Genomic DNA, 26,902 nt, shown 5'->3' on the forward strand with positions numbered 1-26,902 from the left:
AGAAAATGCCTATGATTAATAAAAGAGTATTAATAGAAATACTCAAACTCCCGATGCAATGTGGCACTACTGGCCTTTCTTGAAGGCAATAGCAGTGATAACTCTACTTGGCAGTGTGGATTTAAAAGTCTCTTCTGTGTCTCAGGTAAAAGATAAAGACACCTAGCAGGTCAACTTCTTCAGATTCAGTTGGAAGTCTCCTTCTCTTCACCATTCTGAACAGACAYTCCTGGTAGGCTCTGTAGAGTAGATGCTTCAGCAGATTCCACTTAATGAAGTCAAGCACTAAAAATAGTTTCTTCTGAAACTTCTGAGGAGTAGCCCAACACAAGAAGATGAAGGTGATGGTGCTGGTTGTGCCTCCAGAGAAACTATCAAACCAGCTTAAGCAACTCTCTGAAAAAAGGTACAACAGATCCTACAAAGATGGAGTGGGTCATCATTGCTCTGATGTTCCAGCTCTTTAGTCAAATCTAATAACAAAATTGGCTGCACTTCTGAAGGCTAATTATACTGCTTTCCATGTCAATTTGTATAATCTAACTACATTGTAAACACAGAATTCTGCAGCATGCACAGAATTTGCCAAAACCTACTCAACTCTGAGATATAGTATCTGTTGATACCAAAATCATAACTAAAAATGTATTTGATTAAAATTGAGTAAGGTTATATAGCTAGGTTGATGATGGGGGAGGAGGGAGAGTATCTTAAGGCCCTCYTTGAAGTATTTTAAGAAATGAAATTCAGCAGAGAAAGAAAAGCAGGTAGAGRGAGAGATAATAAAAAATATTTTACTTGCCTGAAAATTACTTATTTTATATCACAAAAATATGGTTGCCATCCTCTTCCTTTCTCAATAGCACATTTAGTCCTCACATTTAAATGGAATCTTCAAGCTAAAATTGTTATTATGAAGCTAACTGACTTCCCTGACAAGCCAGGAAGAACTAATGTAAAGATCAGTCAGGCATAAGAGACATGGAATTAARTATGTTGAAAATAAATAAAAGCTACACATGACCAAGAATACAGTCAAAGTGAACCTGTTGGTAAGAATCTTGCTAAAAACTAATGCTCAGAAAGTCTATACCTGAAATAAAGATTTTTGAAAGGCTTTCTGAGGAAAATCAAGGGACCAGGTTCATATTTAGGAACTTGCACTCTTGGTTAAGAAAGGCAGTGTACACAGCTTTTATTACCACACTCTTAAATAAACAGATCACAATAGCCTACAAAGGAATGGAAGTACTGCAGCCCTTAGTGCCCTAGGTTACACAGTAACAAATAGCACAGATAAAAACATGCACACATGCATCCCCCAAGACGTTAAAGCCACAAAGCTTCTGACACAGCCCCCACAAACCATTCAGAGTAAAGTCTCTACCCCATTTCATTTCAAGATCCTTCTGCAAAACACTGCAGTAATCTAGCTGCAATAAATCTGTATCAAACTACTCAATGGAAAATACTCTCAAGTRTAAAGAGCCATCTAAAGAAGGAAGGTTAAAAGGCTTCTAAAAGAGCTGGAAGGAATTAAGACTTAATTAATTTAGGCACAGCACAACTCCTGTACTTAAATACCAACGCTTAACAGCTTAAATATAGGTACTTAATAGCTTAAACTCAATGGTGCAGTTAATAGTTATGACTAATGAAGAAGACCACTAATTTCCTCTAAAGGCAAAGATGTCAGATTTAAGACTCATACCTTCTCATTGTACTTAACCATCAAGTAAGTAACAACAGCCCTTCCCAGCAGGGCTTTGGAGATGCCCTGCTCTCTCTCTTGCACATGCTATAGGCACAAATCCTCAGCTGGGGATGTAATGTGGGAGAGGTGATTGGGGATACCTGAGCCTCCTCTCCCTGCTACTTCACCTGGACTGGGCCAGAAATGAGGTGAAGGGCTGGACAGACATAGCACGACAGCGGGTTCAAGAAGCGCGTGAGACTTCATAATGGTGGCTCATGTTTCACACTACACACTTTTTACAGTAGATGTAAGAAAAAAAAAAATCTGATACCATAACTCTGCAGTATATTACCACTCTAACTTCCTCTTCAAAAGGGCTTTTGAACCTAGCCCATTACACTGCTGTATGAGATTAAGAGACAGAAGAGGAAAAAATAGTGTTTGCTCCCAGATCAGAAGCTCTTAGGGTAGTACCATTGAAACAGAAAAGCAAGGTCATTTTACAGTGCAGTCTTACTAAATACTAGCAGAAGTACTCATACACACTCACTTGTAAACAAGCTCCAAAATTGTTCTTTTTATTTCCACTAGTGATGCATAAAATTTCCAAGGGATGTTAACATATGTATCTTCTATTCAGATTCTACAATTTTTACTTCTTCTGCATGTGGCTTGTATTGCCTGATAGGAGTCATTAGTTAGTCACCATAAAGATTTGGCAATATCTCCAACTTCCTATTCTATGGTATTGCCATATTTTATTGTGAGACAGCAAGGTTTCATCCTATTCCTGAAGTATTATCTAGCTGCTAAACGACAGGGAGCTGCATTCCCAAAACAACCATCTTAAACATACTTTGAAGAGTTTTAGGTAATTCATAACAACATTCTCCTGTACATAAACCTACATCTGTCATACTTTAATCATTTATTTTAAGGTCAGCCCRTGGTATCAAGGTGCATAGATACGGGTTTCAGACAGATAGCAAAGCAGGGAGAAAAACAGTGTATTTACTCAACTGGGGACGGGGAASAGAAAATGAGTGTGTGACCCCCACAACAGGCACTCTTATTTCAAACACCACACTGCCAGTCTTCAAGAAACAGATAGCCCCTTATTAGTCTTCAGGCTGAGAAGCTTCATGTTCCATTTCAAAACACCAATGATTTTTCCCCCTCTGCAGAGGCTTAGGAGGAAACCCACATACCTTGACTTTGACAAGTCTTTTTGCTGTCTTGATCTTGGCTTCGCAGAATGCGCCTCTGTACTTGGCGCTCACATCGGTGCCCACCGTGAGATAGGGAGGCTCATCGATGGCCTGCAACAGAGAGCAACAAAACTAGTTCTTATTTACTCAAACACTTCCATCCTCATCCTCACAAACACAGAACATTGGCAACGTAACTACTACCATCCTCCTAAGCAAGGACAAATTATTATAAAACAGCCCAATAAAACTTAACCTCAAAGTACAGGTACAGAACAGCAGCAGCAACGCAGACCGCAGCCACGGCCGATGCCACGGCCCTGCAAACTGGYAACACACTTCTCTGCCAAAAGTCACTGTGCGAGCCTCCAACCTCCACAGCACCGAACGCATAGGAGRTGGCCGGTCTGCTGCAATGGAGAAGGCCAACCAGGTGTTCCACCTTCTCCTCTCACGGCCCCCAGGTGTGGTGACACAGCTTACGAAGACATTCAACTCCTCATGAAAACATTCAACTCCTCATGAAGACAACTCCTTATGAAGACATTTAAGTCCTCAGCTTAAAAAACAAAAACAAAAAAAACCCACACCAATGCAACCCTACAAAAGACGCAAAATTACTAAGACTTTTGCTGTTATTTTATTTTTGAAGAAGATAAGTGATATGAATGGACAAAGACAATGAAAGGGCCAGTGAAAGGGAGGTCCTGTGAAAAGTAGCACAGGAACAGGTGACGCCTGAACGGAGAAATGGGAAAGGGGAAGAAAGTGTTACATGAGTGAGGGCTTGGGGTGCGGAAGTCAGTCCAATCAGTTTGCAGGGGTGCCCATGGAGGCTCTCTTCCTTCCAAGGGGGACTGGCAGGGTGTAATCCAGAATTGCCTATCTGGATATCTGAGCCACCTTCCCCATTACTTCATCCAAGGTGGATCACAAGGGAGTCCAGGGGATGGCAAGTGACAGCAATAGACATCTAAGAGCTTGCAAGACCGTCCAGCCCCAAACAAGAACTGAAAAGCCCACTCTAAGCCCACATTATGTCTGTGCACCTCAAGGGGCTCAAACAGCGCACAACACGCAAGTCTGCTACGTTCTTGTTCCCCCTGGGAAGAACATGAAGATAACGGAGTCATCCACAGGGCCTAAGAGCTACTGTTTGAGACCGTAGCATTGGCACTCAGTGTCCCCTGGGTGTCCCCACCTCCAGTGGCACATAGGTAAAAAGACACACAGTTATACACACGAGCTCTCCATGAATGACTTTTCGGAAGTTCTGCAAAACTTGAAAATTGAGAGAYGTGAGAGGATTACTCAACAACAGTAATCCTGGATTAATGAAGTTTTACCTCGACTCTTTGCTCTAGGCTACCTCTCATCTTCATGAAATAGAACCTACTTCACATTACTGGAAAAAAAATGTTATCTCAGCTTACTCCAACAATCAACAACATAAATGTGCTAATGATTCTCTCTCGCATGAACACATGACTGAACTGCAGGGGGAAAACAAACAAACAAAGCAATACTACTATATTCATGAACAGATGCCCATGTCTATGACAGGTTCTGCAACAAAAAGAAGTGAAATCACAAACACAAAAAAAAAAAAAAAAAAAAAACCCCTCCATTAACAGCGTTAGTGCGCTGACACACACTTCCTCCCTTAAGAGTCCAAGCACATCTGCCTTCCAGGCAGGCTGCAAGGCTTCATCTCTCACTCCATTTGGAAGGATGCCGAAAGAGAAACTCAACTGGTGATAACCTTGATTTTGCTCAGTGGCCCTGGTAGGTCTGACCACTTCCTAAAACCTAGATCTGGAGGGGGAAAGCAGCAATAGATGTCCTTGTGGAGCTAGTCAGGTTTACAAAAGGGATAATCTTCCTGCCTTCCCCAATTCTTCAATAACCAAACTTTCAAAGAATATGGCCTTGATAGCTTTTCATGCCCTTAGATTTTCTTAAATTAAAAGAAATGGTAGATTACTGAGACTGGTTTACGAAGAAACGCAGATCCCAGCTGGGGTGGCAGAGATGCAYATTGCTAGATCTCTCTTGGGAATATGCATTGTAAGACCCGACTGTATCGGCATTGGTCTACATCTCCCTATATAGCCCAATACACRATCTTGAGAATAGGACTCATGGTTTAATTTACGGGAACTAGATAACGTTTCCTTCACTACTGCAGAATCTTGCTTAAAAAGAATCTACAGTACCAGGAAGCAAAACAATCTGAAAGTCTGGTCTTCACTTGGAAAGTGACTCCTTTACATAACACTAACAGTATTATCACTGTTCAAATGCTACAAATAGAGGACAAGGCAATTCCACAATCACCAACTTTACTCCAAAACTTTAAAATTAAAACTTTAAACTCCCACTGAAGTTTTAACTATAAACTTTTTAAACTTTAGTATTTAACTTATCACTATTTTGGCTTAAAAACAACAGCAACAGAAGAACATTCTTATGAAAGAATATTCACTCATGGAATTCTGTTCTTCTAAAATGAACATCTGTGAGAATAATTTCTGCTACTATCACAAGCTACTAATAGTTTTTTTTTAAAAAGRAGCTCTAGGTCAAGATTTGAAAATATTATTTACAGCAGGTAGGTAGTTTATTTCACTGAAATTAGTTAATATTTATTATTGTAATTACAGTAATTTCTAAGAATGGCAAACACATGGATAACTTACCTATCACTATAGGTGTTCTGGCTAAACATATAGAACTGCAGCAACTTTYGTAAGGAAAAAACGTACCAACAGAATACACTTACTAACCACTATGAACACATTTCCAGCTACTCAATAACCATGTGATTTCAACTGATACCTTTGGCATAGGCTTTTCCTGAAGTTTTATCATTTCACTGAAACACAAGTAAGTGTTTTTCCCCCATATCTCTTAACTGAACTTTACAGTACTTCGCTCATTGCAACTGTTCAGCTGAAAGCTGCAAGTTGAAACAACAAGCAGCATGCGGCCCCTTGCAGACAATGCAAATTACGAAAACAAACATTAGCAATCAAAGTCTGGCATGAATTTTAAGCAATTCTTATTTTCACTTTGCTGTTTTCACAAATTCTAAATGAGTCACCTCTTTGCAAACAAAACATTTTATTCAATTCCACCAAAACTGTACAGATTGAAAGAAGTGTACGGCTGTTTTTATATGTTATCCCTTCCCTGCTCCGTTTATACCATTTATTAAACATTCCTACTCTCAGATTGAATGTATCTTTGCCTATTCAATGTATTTTAGTGGAGGTTGCTTTTTATTCTTTTAACCAAAACATGTTGATGATGTAATATATTCAGATAACATTCTGAGAATTTCAGTGCTATTGAAAAAGGCACTATAACCATTCAGGAATCACATTAACACGAAGTGTTCTTGAAGGCAAAGGGAGGAGATGCAGCACGACAGACTTGAAATATTTTCGAGTTTCTTCCAAGCTGTGAGACTCAACTTTGGGAGAGCGCTATCAGCCCCATCGCATGTTACTGCCTCCCAATGTCGCGGCTGCAGCTTTTGCTCTCTGCGTTTCCTTTTACACTGCACCCAAACATCCCCTCACACACTGGGTGACCTGCGGCCAACACCGCCAGCCGAGCTCACTGAACGGATTCAGCATTCCCAGTAGGGACACGCACACACGCAGACCGCCCTGCGCCTGCAAGGGGGYCCGCGGTGGCCTCCCCTCAGGGCAGCCCAGCTCTCCCCTCGCCCGTCCCTTCGCTGTGGGGCAGGCGACGCAGGCGGCAGCCCCCAGTTGATTTTTACCGCCGAAAAGCGCGTTTTAGACGCGCCGCGGCCGCTTTAAGGGCGGGCGCCCGCGGGGGCGGGGCCACAGGCTGGAAGCTGCCAGAAGTTTCCAGGCGGCCGCGCGCGCAGCGCCGCCCGCCGGCGCCGCCCCGAGATTAACCCACCGCCAGCGAACTAAATTTGGCCGCTTAAGGCGATTGCCGCGCAAAGCTGCGCCTCACGTCAGCCCTAACGGGCTCAGCTCTGCCCTCGGCCGCGCGGGAGGCAGCCTGGCCCCCCAAAAACCGCCTTACTAGTCACACATCCCTGTGGGTGTGCTGAGAACACATCCCACTCCCTCTCTACATCCATATTTACACACATACAGAGGGTAAAAGCAAGTGACCGCAGGGCCCTTCAACAGAGCAAATCCCATTTTTACCATTAAAACTCAAATTTCCTGACAGCAAAGGCTGAAAACAGATACCCTACAGCAGACTCTATACCCTGCATACAATCACAGCGGGTTCACTTCCTCAGGAACAGTATCGAAATGCAGTAAACAGCTTTAAATGATTGTTTCTGACGCACTCTTGGAAGGGAAAGAAGGGATAAGGATATATGAACTTCCTACAGTTTGCAGTTCCSATTAGGAAACCCAGGCTATGGCACAGCCACTTCACTGGCGCTTAATTGCATTTTATTAATGGAAATGGGAAGCACGGTTCCTTTGCTATCTCAATTCACAAGTGCCCGGCACATTTCGGTACAGGCAGGGTTCTGCTACGTGCAGCACAGGCTGCGGCGGCTGAAAAGCTGGTTTACCACTTAAATAAGGAGCAGTCTCTAGGTGACCACTCAGCAATTTCCAGCAATTCAGTGGCTGGATTTTCTTTGGCAGGCAGCACAGACTTCTGGAGCGATCCCGCTCCAGCCATGGAGCCGATTATACTTGGAAGAGCAGATAAGTGGCCAGCTGCCCACAACATAAGAGAACCTGCATCTTCTGGATTCGGGCATTTACATCCATTTTATAGCTCTGATCTTCCAAGTGTGAGGGAGGAAATGCAGATCCCTCCAGAATACTTTGGAGTAAACATTTGAAAATACATATTTTTCTTTCTAAACAGTGGTATCATGTTTTTACATACCTTTTAAGGCTGTTAAAGAGGTCAGTTCTCCAATTTTTCCTAGATGTTTTGATATTTTCCATCCGTGGGATGAAATCATCCTCACGCCTCCTCTCTGAGCTGTGCTGCATTACTATATCCAAAMTGCTCTGTAAAGTCTGTCATGTCCTGCAGCGACTGGCAGAAATTTCTGCACACTGCCCTTTGCCTATAAGCACTCCTAATACAGTGTGCGTGCATATATTATTCCTATCTCCTAATCTATATTCCCCTGCACCATGCACAGGATGTTCCAAGTAACCCACATGAAAACAAGATTAAGCATTCAATCTACACACAGAGCAGACATGCTTAGTAGGAAAGCCTGCAGGACACTGTTCAGATTAATATGCAAAGAGAAAACTAGGTCTGTACCTTGCCTTTGTCGCTCGCAAATATAAAAGTTTGAAAAGCCACCATTTCAGCTTTTGTTAAACATTCAAAATTCAGGCTCTACCTAGTCTTCAAGACTATGTTGACTCATGTGAAACATTTTCATTAAAGCCAAAAAAMCTGGACTACTACAAAGAAAGGGCTGTTTTTAGCTTTTACATGGAAATTTAACATCTGTTTAATTTCAATAACCAAGGTTTAGAGAAAGCTTGTTAAAGATTCAAGACCCTATTATTCCCTTTTCCCCAAGGCATCCAAATCTTTTTTTTTTTTTTTTTTTTTTTTGGTTTAAAAGAAACTTTATAGGGCTCAACATCTCAGTTTTTCCTTATACATATTAAGCAGGAGAAACAATGTCAAAACTGTTTTCTTCCCCATTACAGTATTTTAAGGTTACCTTTCCGAAGCAAGTGCTAAGTTTTCTCATGGCTTGCACATCTTCCACTTGCACATCTTGATTTAAGATCAAAGTATCCAGTTTGCAAGGAGAACCGTCACATACTTTATCATTTCTGTTTTCACTCCCCTACTGTATTCTGCAAAATTAGCAGMTATTCCAAAATCTTTCAAGAAAATTCCATCAGCTTTTGGGAAACTTGAAAATAATCATTTGTCAAGAATTAATAAAAACTGGCAGGASAGAGAAGGGCAGTAACACCACAATACAAAGGATTTTTTCCCCCTCTCCAATTAGTATTACATTTAACTTAAGTATATTCAACCTGCACAAAGCTAATTCCACCCAAAAAGCACAGTTCTGCCAACATACTGCAGAATTAGTCTCCTATTAAATAAAACTACAAAGTGCAACAAGAGTGCAAGCTTTTGCTTACAGYTCAATCCGTTGTGGAATACTTATTGTTAGGAGGACACTAAATTTACACTGAAAAAATACATCTTCGGGAAACATTACCACTACCATGCATGCACTGAATCAATTTGGCTGATAACATACATATGGTTGATTTCAAATGCATTTCTTGTTTATTTTGAGAACAAGGAAGAGAAACTTATTTCTAAAGACTTAATGGTACTGAAGCATGCAATACCTTATACATGCATCTGAAATGAACTAAAATGGAAGCCTGGAGGTTAAAAAAGTCATTAAAAAAATAAGTACATTAGCTCATCTTCTGCATCCCAGAAATGGGAAACATTGCAACAGATAAGGGGGGGATTTTTTTTTCTCAAAAGTACAACGTAACTACAACAAACATAGCTTAATTTTATTTTTGTTACTGTTATACAATTTAGAGAAAGGCAAATTTAATGATTTAGAAATTTCTAAAGAATAATAGTTCAATGYTATCAGTATTTCACACAAAATCAATGCTAGGGTAGCTACATAAAGATGAAACTCAACAGTTTTTAAAAGTAAATGAGTATGTGTGCAGAACTTTTTCTAACGAAAAATCTATTTTAAGTTTTAGATCAATACAGGAAGTTTAGACTCTTAAAAATAGAACTTCCCCAATCTTGTAAGTAAGCATTTAGCACAGTCACGGCAAAACCAAAAGGCTTCCCCCCTATCTTTTACATTGGACATTAGTGACAAGGCATCTGGAAGTACTAAACCAGTTTCTGAAAAAAAAAATTGGTCTTACATACTGATGCAAGGTAGATACTTTCTTTTTTTATTTGGTTAGTTCATTTTGAACTGTGAATATGYCAGTCAGTAAACTGATCTAATACGTGAAACAGCACAAAAGTTAGTTTTCGTCTCTGAGCTATATGGCTAGGATTTACAGGTTTTACGGTCATGGAGGACTTAAGTGACCCAAATCAGAAGGTTAAATTCGATATCTACAAATAAAAGCCTTCTTTATCTAGCTGTTTTGAATACAGAACACACTTTCTTTATCTATTTTAAATACAAAACATTTTCATTATTTTTAGTCATCCAATGTTGAACTGGTATGGAAGATGTAATTACATTAAAAAAACTACATTACAGCAGTAGATACAGAAATAAGAGTATTTTAACTTGGCTTTTTAAAAAAAAAATAGGAAAACTAAAGAAAAAAGTCTCTAATACAGAGAAGAAAAATAAAAGCTAAAACCTGTTCTTGATCATGGGCACAGAGCAACTAGACTGTCCATACAGGAACTTACTAGAACTATTTCAAAACATGCAAACTGTACTTGCCTCATCTCTGCAAACCCAAAACAGCAGCTACCCTTAGAAAAGACAAGCAAGCAACAGCATTTCCAGCTTCTCCCCTACGCCACAGAATGAAGCCTACTGCATTTTGACACCGTTCCTAATTTGGCCTCAGTCTCCCTGAGCAGCCTCACAACTCAGGAGGTTCAGATCTGCAGAGCAGTCGGCTCAAAGGGGAGCGGGACTTCATGTTTATGCGGTGCTTGGAGATCTAAGAATACAAATCTCTGTTCCTTCCATCAATACAGCATACAACTCTATAAATCAGTATTTTGTTTAATCAAGCAATCCAGAACTGATGCTTGTTTCTCTCCAAATAATCCTACTTCTTCATTATCCCTCATGTAGGAGATGTCTCCTCTTGTTCTGTACTGCTCGAAGACCACACGAAAGCGAGGTGCCTTGAATGCTGCTCCTGCAGTGTATTCCCCAAACCTAAAATGTTGTTTACTGTCTGTTATTGCCATAGCTACCTGACTGTAACTGTGTGAAGGTTTAACTAAATATTGAAGCTGTTCAGCATTACAGTTCAGTACTAAGAACTGAAGGCCACCTCCATTCATTTTGATCAGACCTGCCTCTTCTGTATCTAACAGTGGTATGTTCCTCGTTAAAACTAAATCGTTCATATTTACAGGGGAAAATAGTAATAATTAACTTGAAATGAGGGGCTTCTCATGGAAGTTTCTTGCACATATATATTTGACTTCTTTCAGTTTTCATATGGTAGTGCAAAAAAATCCAAGAAAAAAACTTAATATTTGAATAAGTTACAATAAAAATAATTGTCATGAGATAATAAAAATAAAGTGAAACCTTCCTGCTAACACTTTTTCCCAGTGTTTCCAGTCCAGTAAAAAGCTACAGATACTGCTTAGCAGCACTATTTGAATTACTAGCTTTGAATAACTTCCCTCGCTTTTAAAAGTTCGCCAGAATTCTTTCTAGAAATACTTGAATTTTGCAAAACTTACGGGACTACAAAGAATTGTAAAAGCATTAATGATACACTTGTATTCCAAACAGTATTGGGAAAAAAAAAAAAAAAAAGATTTTTTGACAGTTTTAATTGAAACAAATTGGTACAGGCAGTTACTGAGCAAAATAATGAAACAATTAATATAGAGCTATGTGAAGTCTGAAAAAACAGCAGTCAACCAGCATGAAGCTAAAAAGTGAAAATTCAAAGTAAGATGTTGAAGGAAGCATTTCTATCTTATTGATAAGAAAGGAAAAACAAATCTTTTTGAAAGCTGATTATTGAGTTAGGCACAACCGATGAACGCGCTAAAGGCGCAGATGAAYTCAAGCACTGAGGAACTGAGAACATACATTCACTCTGCCATGATTCCAAAGGGAACTGTGTTCATAGCAATTAGCCAACTGAACACAAGAACCTACAAAAAATACAGTAAATACAGAATACATTGAAAATTCTAAGTAATTTTAAGCAGGAGAGAGGATTTTAAAGCCACCATATGCTGTCAAATGCTGCCTACACAGTCCATGTAAAACCGCTGGCCAAGGACAGGACATTCAGGAAAAGAGAACAATGAAAATCAGTTTAGAAAACATCTCCTACAATGACAATTAAATAACTTAATCTAGCCAGTTCACTGAAGACTAAATTAGGATGGATGAGAATCTTGGGAAAAAGAAAAAAAAAAACTGAAAACTTATTAACGTAACAGGTTATCAAGGCCACCCCCCTTGGGGTGGGATCATTTCAACTTTATTATCCCTAAGGGATGCCTGTCTGATCCTTCTGCAGCTCCGGAGTGAATCCCCCTCTGCCCTCCCTAGGCACAGTATTCCAGAGCTTACAGAGCTTCCCAGCATCACTTATCCAAATAAGAGCTTCTTGCTGCTGATATTTATCAACACGGTACGTGGGGACCAGCTTCTCTTTCCTTTGCAGCTCTCGTACTCAAAAAGACAAACCTCTTAACAGCAACCTCACCACTACAAGGGGGAAAAAAAGAATCTCCAACTTTCACTCTCAAGACATATTTTTTAGCCCACCCCAATACTTCTAACTGCTTCTTCTGGAGCCTCTTTAATCAGAGGGACGCTTTCCTGAATCCCAGCGCCCCAAAGTCAAACACCGTATTCCAGATATGACCCAACTGATATTAACAGAAGGAAGCAGATAAATTGTATGTAAAACATGTGAAACTGAAAAACCAGTGCGTTCTGGCATGACATTTACTTTTTTGGCAAGTGCAGGGCACTGACTCACGCCGTGTTTATGTTACAGCCCTTTCCTCCCCAGAGGTGCCCCCTGGGGCRGAGGAGGCCGGAGGCCGCACGTTCCGCTCGGAGCGGACGGTGCCATCCGGGAATCTGCAGCACCAACCGGGAACCTGGCGCGGCAGCTCCACGACGGGTGCCCCAGCCTGGGTGCCGGCTGCGGGAATCCCGCTGCATCCGCCCAAACTTCCATCCCGCAGGACTGAGACCCCGGAGAGCAACGTGCTCGAGGGAGCGCATGCCCAAGAGAGCCGCAGGTGCTTCACTGGCCTGGCCTGGCGGCCCGGCAGTTTCTGGCCTTGCTCACGAAGCCGCYGGTAGCCAGCGGCTCTCCTCCGTGCGAGGCGACTCCCGGAGCACCCGCGGTCCACCACGGAGCACCAGGAGACCCACASTGCGGCCAGGCCCAGCCCCTGCCTGGCCCGGCCCGCTGCGACCCGCTGCTTGTGCACAGGGAAGGTGCAGGACAGGCCGCTGCTCCAGGGAGCTGCCTAAGGCATGAGGAAACATCSACCATTTCTGGATAAACAGAGCTCCCAGGCTTTAAAAATGATATTAATATTGTGTGTGACTAGTTAATTTGAATGGCTCTTCAAGGATGGAGTAAATACTACATCTCTTTGAGGTTTTAAATCAATAAGCTTACTAAAATACATATTAACTTACCTTTTATCGAATTGGATAAAGGAATGATCAAGCAATGTTCCGAGCTGTCCTTCAGCCTAACCATAATCTGGTTACGTGTATTCACACTCAAGCCCCAAAACAACAAGCAAGCCCTGTAGTTAGAACAAAGTACCAAGATAAATGAAATGCTTCTGAATTATCTTTTCTACTAAAGATTGTGCAAGTTACTAGATAACCAGAGTGATCAGGGAAAAAAAAAAAAATCCTTTCCAGCAAAAGAAATGCCAGCTTAATCACTTCTGATGTGTCAAAATTAATTCTWCCACCCCCAGGGTTTTGTGTGATGCCTCAGACAGGCAGGAAGTATCTATGTGGTTTCTGCTCTGTTTAGACCGAACTTATTTATCATAATACTAATTTTAAAAATACACTATACACAACTTTGCTGAGCAACAATCTGTTCACTGCTTTAGTTTTAAGGGCTGAACTGTTGCAGTCAGTCTCCACTTCCTCTCACCAGCATGTGCAAAAAGTATCTAGGCCAAAACTTGCTGTCTTTTCCTCCTATTTGTAGTATTRAAATCCTGCAATCTTGTGGCTATTACAGCTATGTTTTTTTAGCCTCAAATGCATCCTATTTTATAGGATTCGATTTCACAATGCATTTTTCTTGGTACTTACAACAAATTAGTAATATATTTAATGCAGTTGCTTATTAGATTTCTAAAGTTGCAATTTATATGATGCTTAATCTGTTAAAAGGAACCTGCTAAAAAATGAGAAGTGATTAGCACACGCAGTTTCTACTGTGTTTGCAACTTCAAACATACAACTGGCAATATACGCACCAAAAATACATGGTGCTTCATGTAAAGCCATATGAGATGAAAGAACAAATGGCAAAGAAGGCATCAGAGTAGTCCTGAGTATTACAGAATGGATAGGAAGCTTCTAAAAGTGCAAAATAAATACTACATAAATAATACCAAAATAAATGGAAGGCTTGCTTTTCTGGAAATCTAATGCATCAAAACTGTTCTGAAGTCTTGTCCRTTTTCTTGTTGTTCCCAGTAACTTTGAACACTTATCCTTACACAGGTCTGATCATTATGAAAAGTTAGGAAAAGAGCCTAGCAAAAAGGGTTAAGCCAATTCAACCCTGTAACAACAGAGCCATGAATGCCGGGGTAAATATCTACCTGTGGAAGATCAAAAATGTAGCATCAAAATTAAGCATACGAAGATGGCCTTAAACAAGCAAAGCAGGTGACACGGCCTTCTACCAAGAGTAGCTCTAATTTCTTTATCCTCGAGGTAAGACTCATTTTGGAGGGTRGGTTACAAGAGCTCCAGCAACAGCTGAAAAGAAAAACGTGTCTTTTCCTACTCTATTGCGAACGGAATCAAAACCAAGAGTTACAGGAGTAACAAGGGGTAAGTCTGGCCCAAGGTAGAAGGGCAAATGTACAAAGCAACAAGCCAGTAGAGCAAGATGACAACAATAACAGCATTGCTTGATTTTTTATTTTTTAATAACTGAATAATCCAGCTAACTTCCTTTTCTTCAAATGAAACTGTTTCAGTTGCATGAACACAAGGCAGAGCCTTCAGCATCTAACAAGCAGCTTTCAGTCCATCATCTCAGCTAAATCCCTGAAGTGGCTTTAAACTGTCTGAAAGCACTCCAATATTAGAGCATGTACAAGGTCAAATGCAAGTTTGTATTCAAAGCCTAATCTACTTGGATAGCACTCCGAAACAGTTTAMGTTTTATAGCCATTGGACACTATTTGCAAACAAGGCAGGTAGCAGCTTTTCCAATGAAATACACTTCAGACTGAAAAATATTGATCCAGCTGAGTATTCTGTGGGAATACATTGATTGCTGATTTCGATAGGAAATCAAAGCACGACTAACAAAATAGTGGGGTTTTTTTTTGGTTTGGCTTTAAAGAGTTTTGCAAAACGTGAAAGGGGGGGTCAAGGACAAGATAATTCGGCTTCAGATGAAAAGATGAATTTTGAAATTCCCACAAAACAACAATCACTGTAATTTGATTTATAAATGGGATGAGTCCTTTGAAAGTGGCAATAGGCAGTSTGACATCCCAGAGTGGAGGTATGACTGGACTACAGGGACCTGGTAGCAAGATGACAATCAGTGTTTGTTGGGACAATCTTTAAAAGGCTCCCCAGGAGCAGGGATTTACAGCAAAGTGCAGAGCCCTCCTGAGCCAGCCAAGTGAGCAAAGGCAGCGCCTCAGAACAAGCCAGTGCCTTGCAGAGAGAAGGATCAACCTTAACTCAAGTTTGAGCAACGGAAAGCATCATTTCCAAGTCACAGTCATAGCAAAGCATTCAATATACGAGGAGTCGGGTTCTTTCAAGRGCTGTCTGGGTCATCCTGGATCTAACCCAAGGATCCCATTGGCACTACTGACACACCACACACACTCCAAGACACGGGGCTTCCAGGGACCTGGCTGTGCAGACTTCTTCCCTCCCCTACACAGGGCAGCACCACACGCCTGACACTGCTGTAATCCCAGGCAGCCTGGGAAAGGAAAAATAAACCCCGCTGTGGGTGCCCTGGCAGTCCATGACACCTCCTGCRCGCTGCCTCTTCCGCGGCTTTCAGACCCGCTCCTGCAAGCCCCCATCTCAGACTACATTAAATCCAAAGCACAGAGATACATTGCCTACCAGAATAGCTATAAAGAATAAAGTAATTACTTTCTCCAACAACTTGCTTTTTGCTTATCTCCTGCTATTCCAAATAGATGAATTTCATCTCGGATGAATCATAAAGCTCCTTCAACCACACACTATGTGCTACGGTATCTCACGCTGCGCTTGGAAACAGCCAAATCAATCTCTCCCTGCTTCCCAGGGACTCGCTCTGCAGGGCACACCTCGGATTTCTTCACTGGCTTCAGCAGAGTTCACRTACCCCTACCCGGAGCCTTTCTTCCTTTCTATGGCATTGCCAGTAGTAACTTTGGGGATGCTCAACCTACAAGCTAGCCAGACTCAAGCATTTTTCGTTTGGTTTTAGGAGAACTTTGATTTTAACTAGGCATATATTAACCTTTAGGCTTAGGTTTCAATGCAACTGAATCCTTTTTGTTTGTTTTTTATAAAGCATTTTAGCACGTCTTTACTCCAGTTTTAAAATAGTCTAATTTATTTTTTTTTTTAAACAATCCATAAGACTTAAACACACTCGTTTAGAAATAGTCAGTCCTTATTTTGGCTTTCCGGGAATTCCCTATGCCTCAATTACATGCTTGAAGCAGCTAATGCTCCATAATAAAAACCTGGAATGAATTTCAAAGCTAAATTAGCCAACAGATAGAACCTTTCAAAGAACAGCAATGGTTGGTTTTATATTATATATATACATACACACAGATATACATGCATAAAAACACTGCCATAATCACAATAAATTATTTTTACAGTGCAACTATTATCAAATGGAGATTAGAAGTACTGTGCTCCACAGATTTACCTGTACTGCTCTCTTTGAAAGCTCAAGGGTCCTCCTGCCCCCTACCCCAAAGGGGGCACTTCAACACCCACTTTCCCCAAATACATTTATTTTTATATCCCGTGGACACCCAGGAACTGTGATCTGTCAAGACRCAAAATATTTGTGAAAGACAACGAAGTGCCTGTTCTTCCCCTAGTTGTAGCTGGAGGGGAAAGCATCCCCCTCACTGGACGGGACGGACGCCTACCGCACATTCGTGCTGCCCAAACAAGCCAAGCGCTGCTCGAGTTATTTCTGCAGCAGGTTCAGCACATGGTTACAAGACACTTTCAGTTTCACAAATGCTTTTCAGTAGAAAGGTTTGCACAAAGCCTCTGAGTTAGCAATGCGCAACATGTTGCTTCGGAAATTTCCCTTCCTATTTTAACTAATGACTCCAAGTATCTGGCAAAATGCATTCTACATATATCTTCTGGCCTCTTGGCCAATATTCATTTCTTTTTCTCTCCAAACTTCCTACAAAGAGGACTATTTTTCTAATAAATAATCAGTTCATAAATAATAAACACCTAAAATCATACACTAACTACACGCAGAAGACATCACTGGTACCTATTGTTTACATTTTTAATTAGTCAATGTATGGTTTGGCGTGTTCATGTTCAGTGCAGAAGAGAGCATCATTTTAATGATGCAAGGACAGGCTACCATCCTTCATCAACTGCCTGTGAGCACTTTGCAAAACCGAATTAGCACCTGTGTCCATAAGACAAGATATTGCACCTTCTAAATGGTCAAATAATCATTCATCTCCCTCTTCYAGAGAAAAACAAAGTAAAGCAAAAAGATGCCCAGAAGTTCAAGGTACCTCATATTCTGTAAGCAAAGAAAAGCAGTGGGAGTGGATTGCTGGGGAGGAGTGTGACTACATACAGTTGCATTAGAATAAATTATCCTCCATCTTTTCGACRTACAGACACACTGAAGGGATTCTAGCAGGGCCGGGCCCTCTGAATCAAGAGCAGACCTTGCACTAACAGGCTGCTTCGCTGCGCTGTGTTTTAAAGCAGCTGGCACCACCTGAGGCACCCGCAGGGCACAGGCTGCAGAGCTCTGCTGTATCCTGCCCCGAAGGGAGCACGGGGAGCCCCGGGAAGCGGGGCTGGAGACGGGAAGGGCAGCAGGGCCGCCCGCACAGAGGCCTCCAGCCAGCAGCGAGACGGGCTCACGTTAGTTGCAGCCTGCACTGGAGAAGGGCTGAGCCTACGGAAACCTCGCAAAGAGCAGGGAGAGGAAGGTTAAGCACCTGCTGTATATGCCACATAATCAGAGGTCTTGGGTTAGAGAGGAGGAAAACAAAAAAGAAAGGTCTTTATAGTCWGCTGGTGTTTTGTATCAGGGTATGTCTGCAACCATGCAAAATACAAACGCCTTAAATAAGCTGGGCGGTGGAGATAGCTTAGCTAGGACAGCATCAAAACTACCACAGTAAGTAATTTAKTAGGAAAAATAATAACAACCTAGGTTGAGCTTCACACTCTAATGTCTAGGCTACTTCCACAGTGGCACAGGTCCCTCTGCACAACACTGGCTGCGAACACAGCAAGCAGAGCAGCAAGCAAGAGCATTTGAAGTAAAGCCAGTTTCCTGCCTCGCCCCAGTTACTGTAGCACAGGGCACCACATACCTCAGAGTTCTTCTAGCTAAACTGCTACTGGTAAAGCCGCATTTAAAAGCCCTGCCTGGGAAAAACACCGTACTGAATGAGTGCAGTCTCCTGGCAGCATGAGCACAGACACTGGCTGTGTGCACCTCTCGGTAACATTTGCTCTGCTGCTAGTCAGTTGTGCAAGTGCACCAAGCTAAAACAACCTACACGGGAACCACGTCACAGCTGAGCAGGCTAAGGAGGTTCTAAGGGAAGCACCATCCATTCCGGCACCTCCACCAGCCCAGAGCGTGCAGGGAAGTCAGGCGTCCCTCAATACCAAGTAAAGGTGCTCAATAAACCTGTCAACCTGTCCTATGTGCATGCACAGGATGAATGGAATCCAAGCAATAAAAATACAGATGCTCGATAAAATAAAATAAAGTTTTAATTCTTCCGTAAACACCTACCAATATTTCACCATGGCATCAGAAGCACTGTTTCAAATGTTATTTTCCATGCAAAGAAAACTGGCATATAGACCAGTASAATCTGTACTTGGAAAAGCTTTCTAGTAGAAAAGCAAGATGTTCTTTCTAATCAGATTACCAAGCTCTGCAACGAGGCTTCTAGAAGTGAAAGGCCATACAAATTATCTGCATATCCCACTTAGCGCTGGCATTTCTTTCGAGTACGCTGCAAATGTCTCCTGGAGGAGGATGTATAGAGCCCAGTAGATGCTACAATTTTATATGGGTAAAGAAGAACCGACTCAAATCTCAAGTCTATAAATTTTTCATCCTTTGTAAAAACTTCAGTTACGCTTTGTAAAATTAGCCAATAAAAGAATATTCCCAGTTTTCCATGATTTCTAACTCATGTCCAACAAAAGCAAGCACATATAGAACTTCTCTCCTATCAACACATTTTCAGAAATATCCTTGACCTGTTTAACATTAAAAAAAACCAAGACCTATGAGCATAGCTCTTAACTTTTCTTTTTTTTTTTTTTTTAATATTATATGACATATGAGTGCATCTCCACAAAAGCATTTACCTATGAGGCAAAGTTCTCCTCCATCCATATGCTGAAGTTTAGGATTCACACCTTAGATTTGTCAAAGGTGGTTTGGATTTCTACACACAATATCAAAGTTAGAGATAGAAAATTTAGCTGTTCAAGTTCTTTGAAAATTCCTGTAAGATTTTTTTTTTAATCAATAAGATACCTGTAGTAAACCAAGAATGCATCCATTAGAAACAATATTGATATATTAAAAAAAACAAAAAGCTTAAAAAGGTAACTGTCAAGCGCTGCTTAACTTGGCAAACTTTAACATAATTCAAATATAAAAGTGCTACAGAAAATAGAAGTCCCACCTCACAACTACAGAAAAACAGCGCAGCCAAGCAGCTAGATCTCAGCTAGGTTATGTTCCTCTCCCTCGGCAAAAAAATAAAGCACTAAATAGCAAATGAAACGCCCCCACGTGCGCGTTTCGCCCCCTTCACCCCATTCAAGTACGCGGCGGCTGCGGGTGCTCCGGCTGCCGATGGCAGCACCTGTTTCCGAGCCCCGTGGGCCGGCAGGGCCTGGAGCGAGGGCAGCCATTTCCAGGGAGGGGCTATTTCAGGAAAGATCCTTGCCACGATTCCGTAAAACTCAGCGTCGCGCTCAACAACAGAGAATAAAAGAGCCTCAAGTTGCGTAGGTGGCATTACATTTTACACCCCGCTTGCAAACGTGCGGAAGCTATTCTGTAAAAAAGGCCGGTTACTGCTGGAAAGTCTTTAAGCCTCTTACACTAAAGCCTTCATTTTCAGCCTCTTCTCAAAAAGTACCGCTGAGGATTAGCAAAGCGAAAGGAAAACTCTGCCCAGGTTTTCCTCGCCAGCCTTCTGGAGGTGACGTGCCCTGCTGCAGCTCTGCACGGGAAGCCCCGTTCTGCCCTCGCAGGCTGGGCAGGAGGCATCGCCGAGGGGCGCCCGCGGCCCCAGCAGCTTCTGGGCAGGCAACAAACACCGTGAAGCGGCGGCGATATTTCAGCACCGGCAGCACCGCCGGCCCGTCAGCGCGCTGCCCGATCGGCTGCCTTTGTCGGCGGCATTTTAATTAATTATTTCCACCATCGACAGCAGTTTTCTCAAGCCTAAGACGGTAACTGATGACATCACCTTCTCAAACAGCTCAAAAAACAAACCCAGTGTTACCGGTCTACTGTGTGACTAACCAGTCCATTCAATGCTTGCTATCCTGGAAGAGCAGCGTCCGGCTGCACGACCCCGGGAGCCTCGGGAGCCGCTCGGCAGCCCCATCGCGTCAGGGGGCAGAGCAGGAGCCCTACGAGGGGGGACCTCCCCATCCCGCTGCGCTTCCCTGCGGACGGAACAGCTGTCCTATAGGCGCAGGGAATTCCCGCTTGCAGGTGGCATCAGAGCACTTCAGCATTTCCTTTTCCATCRCAAAGATGGCCAGGGCCAGCAACAAGACAGCAGAGTCCTGGGAGTGCACCTGGATAAGCACGGGATAAGGCACCGGGGGTTCACCACCTACGATGCTTGTTCGCAGATAACAAAAACTAATTTGCTTCCTCAGAATTCCAACCGACTAAATACACCGCACATATCTACAAGAACTTAATCAGGCTAGATTAAGTATCATGAATGATTTTTACACCACAGAATAGATGCTATGTTTGATACACTTACTGTCAGACCATAATTAAAATTTTATTGTACCATTTCAAATATTCAATTAAGCGCTGTTACACAACAAATTACTCCAGACAGAAATAGGTAGGGCTGCTCTCTATTTTAAAACAAAACAGCCTCAGTAAAATTTTGCAGGACTAAATCAGCAGCTCTGCAGAGACACAGAAAATACAACTCTCCAGCCAGAACAGCCTTCATCTCATTTAAACCTGACCTGCTASCACTCAGACTGCTACCAAGATGTTACTAATGCTGCATACATTACTAATGAAAATGAGAGTCTGTCACAGCGGAATAAATACGTATTTCTCCATCAACAATAGGCTATTATTATGCTGTCATCAAAGGAAAACTCTTCTTGCTATATGGAATATAAGTCATTCAATTTGCTTGCCTCTGTGAAACCTGAATCAGCCTACATTAGTAAGTACATATATAAATATACATCTCATATTACTAGACAAAAATCAATGTATACAATAACAGCTTTATTTTTATACAGTGATATGTGTTTAACCAATCAGTCCACAGATTTTGACTACCATTAAGCAAAGTAAATTGAACTAAGAGTATCAGCTGCACAGCCAAACAATTATCAACAAAGAAAAAAGGGAGTTACCACAGAGAGGCATCTGACATATTTACTATAACTTTCTGGACCTTAAAGTTAAGTTATCCTGGGGAAAACAGGCATAATACCAGTCTCGGGAACCTTATACCCAAAATGGATCAAGAACAGTAGAATACATTTAAACAGTACAACTCTTCTCAGGTTGTAGCCCACATAATCCTGGCCGTCATTGGCACATCATCTTCTGTGCCCCTCTCCCTGCTTTTTTGGAAGCATAAAAGCCATACTGATAATCTGCGAGGGCATAATCCAAATTTCAGTGCCTCTTAACCTGCCTAAAAAGGCAAGACGATAGGCTTCTTCCGCAAGGGAAACGAAGGCCACAGAGAGCCACCCAGACCACGTCCTACGGCACGAGCGTATGTGGCCTGTCATCTTGCAGTTGTGCAAGAACACCCCAGCCTGACTCCGCATTCTCAAAACGGAAACGACCCAAAGTTGAATTATTTACTCCATTTCTTTCCTGTTCCAGACAGCAATACACTAGTGTGTATCACACCCTTATTTTTAACCTGTAAAACAGTCTTTGTGGCGTTAAAGCACACTGTCATCTCCACYGATGCACACTTACCATGACAACTAAAGCAGAAACTTATATAGCTAGGTTTTAAAAAGCCCTTTCACACTTTTACAAGCACAAAGATTAACAATTACCTATTATTTCTAGGGTAACATTAGTAGTGCAACAAAATACGTTGCAAARTGAAAATTAGAAATGCTAAATTCCGAAATGCTAGTGAAATATGTACTGATTTCCAACAAGTTTGAACCCTTTATTTCTGCTCTGAGGAGAAGTTTACACTAAACTAAGTGTCACAACATTAACCAAAAGATTCGCTTAATGCACTTTCACTGATAGACCTTACCAATCTGTGAGTGTACTTCCACCACTGTAAATTAACCTAAAGCACTCTTTGYCATCTTAGAAGAATGCAGTGTACAGTTATGTGCACTTATCTTTAGGAAAATAGAAAATGGACTATTTTAAATGCACACAAACACACATCTATACACAAAACAGACTTAGCCCTTTCCAGACAGCTGAAAATCTGAAGGAAAAAAGTGGATCAAGTTGCCCAGATAGAAACTGAAACACTTTTTTCACTTTTTCATATTAGATTTGCATATGTTTAAAAACAAAACAAAACAAAAAAAAACTAACTGTATTATTTATTACCAGTTGAAAGCTTATACAGATATGTTTAATTCTGAGTTTGGATGAAGTCAAATTTAATTTCTTGCTCTTAGGAAGACTGGTACAAACAGTGAAGAAAAGGAAATGGAAGGGGTGTCTAAGAAGGCACAGGGGAAGGATGTGGGGCAAAAGCTCAACAGAAATACATGCCACCCCAACTTTKGCATAGGGTTTCTGGCAATAATTTAAAGAAATATCATACTCCTTTTTCTTGCGTGCTTTTCACTTGGTCTAACTCTCTAACTGTCAATGGATCCCCACTAACCCACACATAAATAGTAAGGGCCTCCTCAACACACAAAGAATCAAACGCTTGACTGCTATTCCCTCTGATTTCCTCATCAAGGTAAGAACAACATAATTCCTTCTCAAATTATAGCCTAACTCTGTTTCAACTTGGAGTAAGGCTAGCACTATCACTTAACTCTTCCACCCATAGGTAAAAATACCTGCTGTCAAAATGCTTTAACATAAACATTAGTTACATGAAAACTGTTGCCCTTGCAGAGCAGGAATTGAGTATTTATATTCTTTTTCCTGAAAAAAAGAAATACTATCTAAAGCAGTCTCAGTGTCCTCTACTCTCCCGCCTCTGACCCCATGCTACGGGCTAGGTCAGGGACCTATTTGACAAGGGTGTATATAGATATATTTAACTGTGGCGTTCACTTCAATTTGAATTGGTCCACCCTGGCACCCCACAAGACCACAGAGACGGCYACTGCAATAAGCACCCACGAGTGCAAGAGGAAGGTAGACCCTCTGCTTCCATGATCCTGCAAGTTTCATTTTGCAAACCGCTTAAGCGACCAAATCYTTGGTGCAGGTTGATGAGGGACAAGCTGACATTTTAAACAACAAAAGCAGCCAAGYTGCTACCCTGCCTAAGCACAGGTCTATTCACCGGCTAGTTCAAACTGTACGATCTGCTCCACCACAGGGACRTCTGGACTTGCTGCACGTTTGCATCCGCGTTTCACTTGGATCACAAGTGCCGAACACTCTCTAAGCAGAGCTCTCTCCAAGTGGTCTGCAGGGGTCTCCATAARGACCCCACACCACCTGGGAATTCCAGGGCCCCAGAGCTCTTCCCTGGCGCGCTGCACTCCCTGCGCCTCACAGGGAGCGTGGCCTCAAAGCCAAAGTGATGGGGGAAAGGCAGGCCGGGCTGACCTGGGACGACTGAGCCTTCCATTGCCGGGAGGCAAACGCATCCCCTCGGGGCACTGCGGCCCCCGTAAGAGAAGGCACCCTGAGGGGAGCACCCCCACACGGGAGCCCCGCAGTGGGGCTCCCCACACAAGCCCCGCTCACGTGCACCCAGTCGGGAAGCACCAGCCGGCCAGTCCCCACCTCAGCTCTCGTTTTCTGTAGGCGGCTCTGCTGTTCTCCCCACCACCCTGCTCTCTCCGTTCCACAGCTGCTTTTCCAGAGTCTGCACACAACGCTTGCTGAACAGGTCACAACTGCTTCACACGCTCGTCCCCAGGTTTTTGTGTGTTTGTTTTTTCCCCTAAAAGTGCTTTATTGAACTTCTTCCCCAGTTTGAACTGTCCTTTAGAAGGAAAATGCAAGTCTCGTCACATAAAGAATATACCACAGTGGCTTGAAGTCTTTTCCATACTTGAATCTATTGAAATAGCCTCTCATCTAGTCATCCCACGTTAACAAAACAAAAAAAAACAACAAAAAAGTTTGTATTTCCATCAAAATCTTTTTAAATCACAACTACTTCATAAATAGGGCATAACAATTCTCCTTACTTTCCAGAAGGCCTTTAGAAATCGCCCTYGAGTCTTTACAGATTCATTCCGTATAGACACCACGACCCACCCAGTAAAGCCACGGCCTGCCCTGTAGCGGGACAAGGGACAGACGGAAGGTGCCGGGTGAGAGGCAGACAGAAGCAGGGCACTCAGGGCACTTACCCTGCCGGAGCACACCTGCGGAGAAACAAGCAGCACTGCATGCCCTGACGGAACAGCATTTCTCAACCCTGACCCGTATCATATTTAAAAACAGTTCAAAGTCCATGTTTATTCAGACTCGCACATTTCTGCAAAAATAGCTGAAGTGCCTATTTAGTAAACACAACTGTATGGAGCCTACTATTGCMTTTCACAAGAGGTTAACTACTTTCAGGTAAGTACCGAACTGATAAATAATCTAACAGTTGAAAGGCTCTGTATCCCATAACTRTGCCAAGTAAACTTAAGCTCTGTATTTTCCTATAAAATTTAACTGTTACTTTTTCCAAATGAGGCAATCTCAAATTCTATGCATTTTCATTCTGCAGTCTACCAAAAAAGCACACTTTTTTTTAAAATGGAATCTGTAAGATTTAAACAAACAAAAAAATGCAGCTGGTTCGTGCACAGCATATCATTTCTGCTTTTCTCAAAGTTAATTAAAAAAAAACAAACAGTGAATCACTCTATGAATTCAATAGTGATTATAAAGCTCAACATCTTGCAAAAAAATCCTCTTTTCTTTTGCAAGAGTTCTAACTACAAGCAGAAGAGTTTCCTACAGAATGCAGCGTGTATCCCTCCACACACTTGGGCACTGCGYGGCCACGATACTCGCTGCGTCACATTACAAAGGTAACTCAATAACCAGCTGAAAGTGCCCTAMCGAGGATTTACATATTCATCACTCTGCCAGTATTTTTCTTAGACAGCATCCCAGGACAATAGTTATATTGTGAGAGCGTTGATGAGACTTCCTTCCCCGAGTTGGAAGTTACACAACGCAATTTGCTTTTCTAGTCCTCATAGTTTATTACAGCTTTACTCTCTTCAGCCTAMGGTGGCTTTCTCCCCGAAGTGGTCTGATTTCACTGGTTTGCGTCCTTATCAATGCACCCATCTACTGCATAGCTACACACTAAAGATGCAGTCTGGAGTTCGATACTTCCATATTGYCTGGCTGCTATAAAATATACTAAGATCAGTACTTCAAAACCCCAGAATAGCTCGGATTATTCCAACACGCCTTTTAATTGCTTGGTGCAAGTGGTGTTCGCTTTCTGTTCTKCATAACTATGCAAGCACAAGGAAGTCGGTAACTGCCTCTGATCACTTGTTCAAACTGGAACATCAGGACGGAATTTAAGAAAATCAGTTTTCACAATGCAGAAACAAATGACAGGGGAAAACCACCTCTGAAGACTTACCTGTTCTGCTGCCTCTAGCACAAAAGCCACCCTGGTGGCAGGGCTCCTCTGCGAGGCCCTGCACCGCTGCAGCTCAAAGAGTTAACCAGAAAGTGAAAGGTCACTACATTCCAGGACTAGTTTCCAGCCTGCAGAAGAGCAATAGCCCTTTCAGCTGACTTGTGCTGGAAGGTGGAAATTAGTGACTGAAAAATCTACTGGACATTTCACTTTTGTCCTCTGACTGCTGCAGAGGACAAGAACAGCAGACTGGGCTGGCTTCAAGGGAAGGCAGCTGATACGTCAGTGTGTACCAGAGGTCTCTATARAGAGCTAGGGAGGTCACTAGGAAAAGCTACTGAAACCATAATGCAAAGTTAAGATGCATTAAGAACAAAATCCCCACAACCTGTACACATTACTTTCTCTATTTGTTAGTTTAGCAACTTTATGTAAGGACTCAGCAACATCTAGGGTGGCAAATACAARTACAGCATTATATATTTTGTATTTCATGAACTAAAATCATTAACATGTAAACATGCATTAAAACAATCATCTAAAGTCATTGCATTGCTCTAGCTTCTGGGTCGCTCACAATTCTTATGTTCATTTGGTAGCAGGTAAACTTTTAAACTATAGTGGGCATATTATTCATTCATGTATTTAAGTGTCAAGCGAATACCATGACAGATGTTAAAAACGAGCATCTACAGCAAGTTTACAGAGCAAGGCATCAAGAAACTCTGCAGAAACTCTGCTCTTTCCAGGGCTTATTCACTGACTTGGAAAAAAATTAAAAACAAACTGTAAG

General features: G+C 42.0%; 1 protein-coding gene across 1 annotated transcript in view; it reads right to left on the minus strand.

The window, feature by feature from the left end:
• Window positions 1–10,845, minus strand: part of ARID4B (AT-rich interaction domain 4B) — a 63,124-nt gene extending 52,279 nt beyond the window's left edge. The window contains exons 1-2 of the mRNA XM_026044715.1: window positions 10,705–10,845; window positions 2,905–3,015 (exon numbers count right to left, since the gene is read on the minus strand). Of these exons, the coding sequence (XP_025900500.1) occupies window positions 2,905–3,015; window positions 10,705–10,845 (252 nt within the window). The remainder of the gene's footprint in view (window positions 1–2,904; window positions 3,016–10,704) is intronic.
• Window positions 10,846–26,902: the final 16,057 nt, after the last annotated feature.

The sequence above is a fragment of the Nothoprocta perdicaria genome, unplaced genomic scaffold (genome assembly GCF_003342845.1).
Source record: "Nothoprocta perdicaria isolate Ctin4 unplaced genomic scaffold, notPer1 scaffold_38, whole genome shotgun sequence".
NCBI lineage: Eukaryota > Metazoa > Chordata > Aves > Tinamiformes > Tinamidae > Nothoprocta > Nothoprocta perdicaria.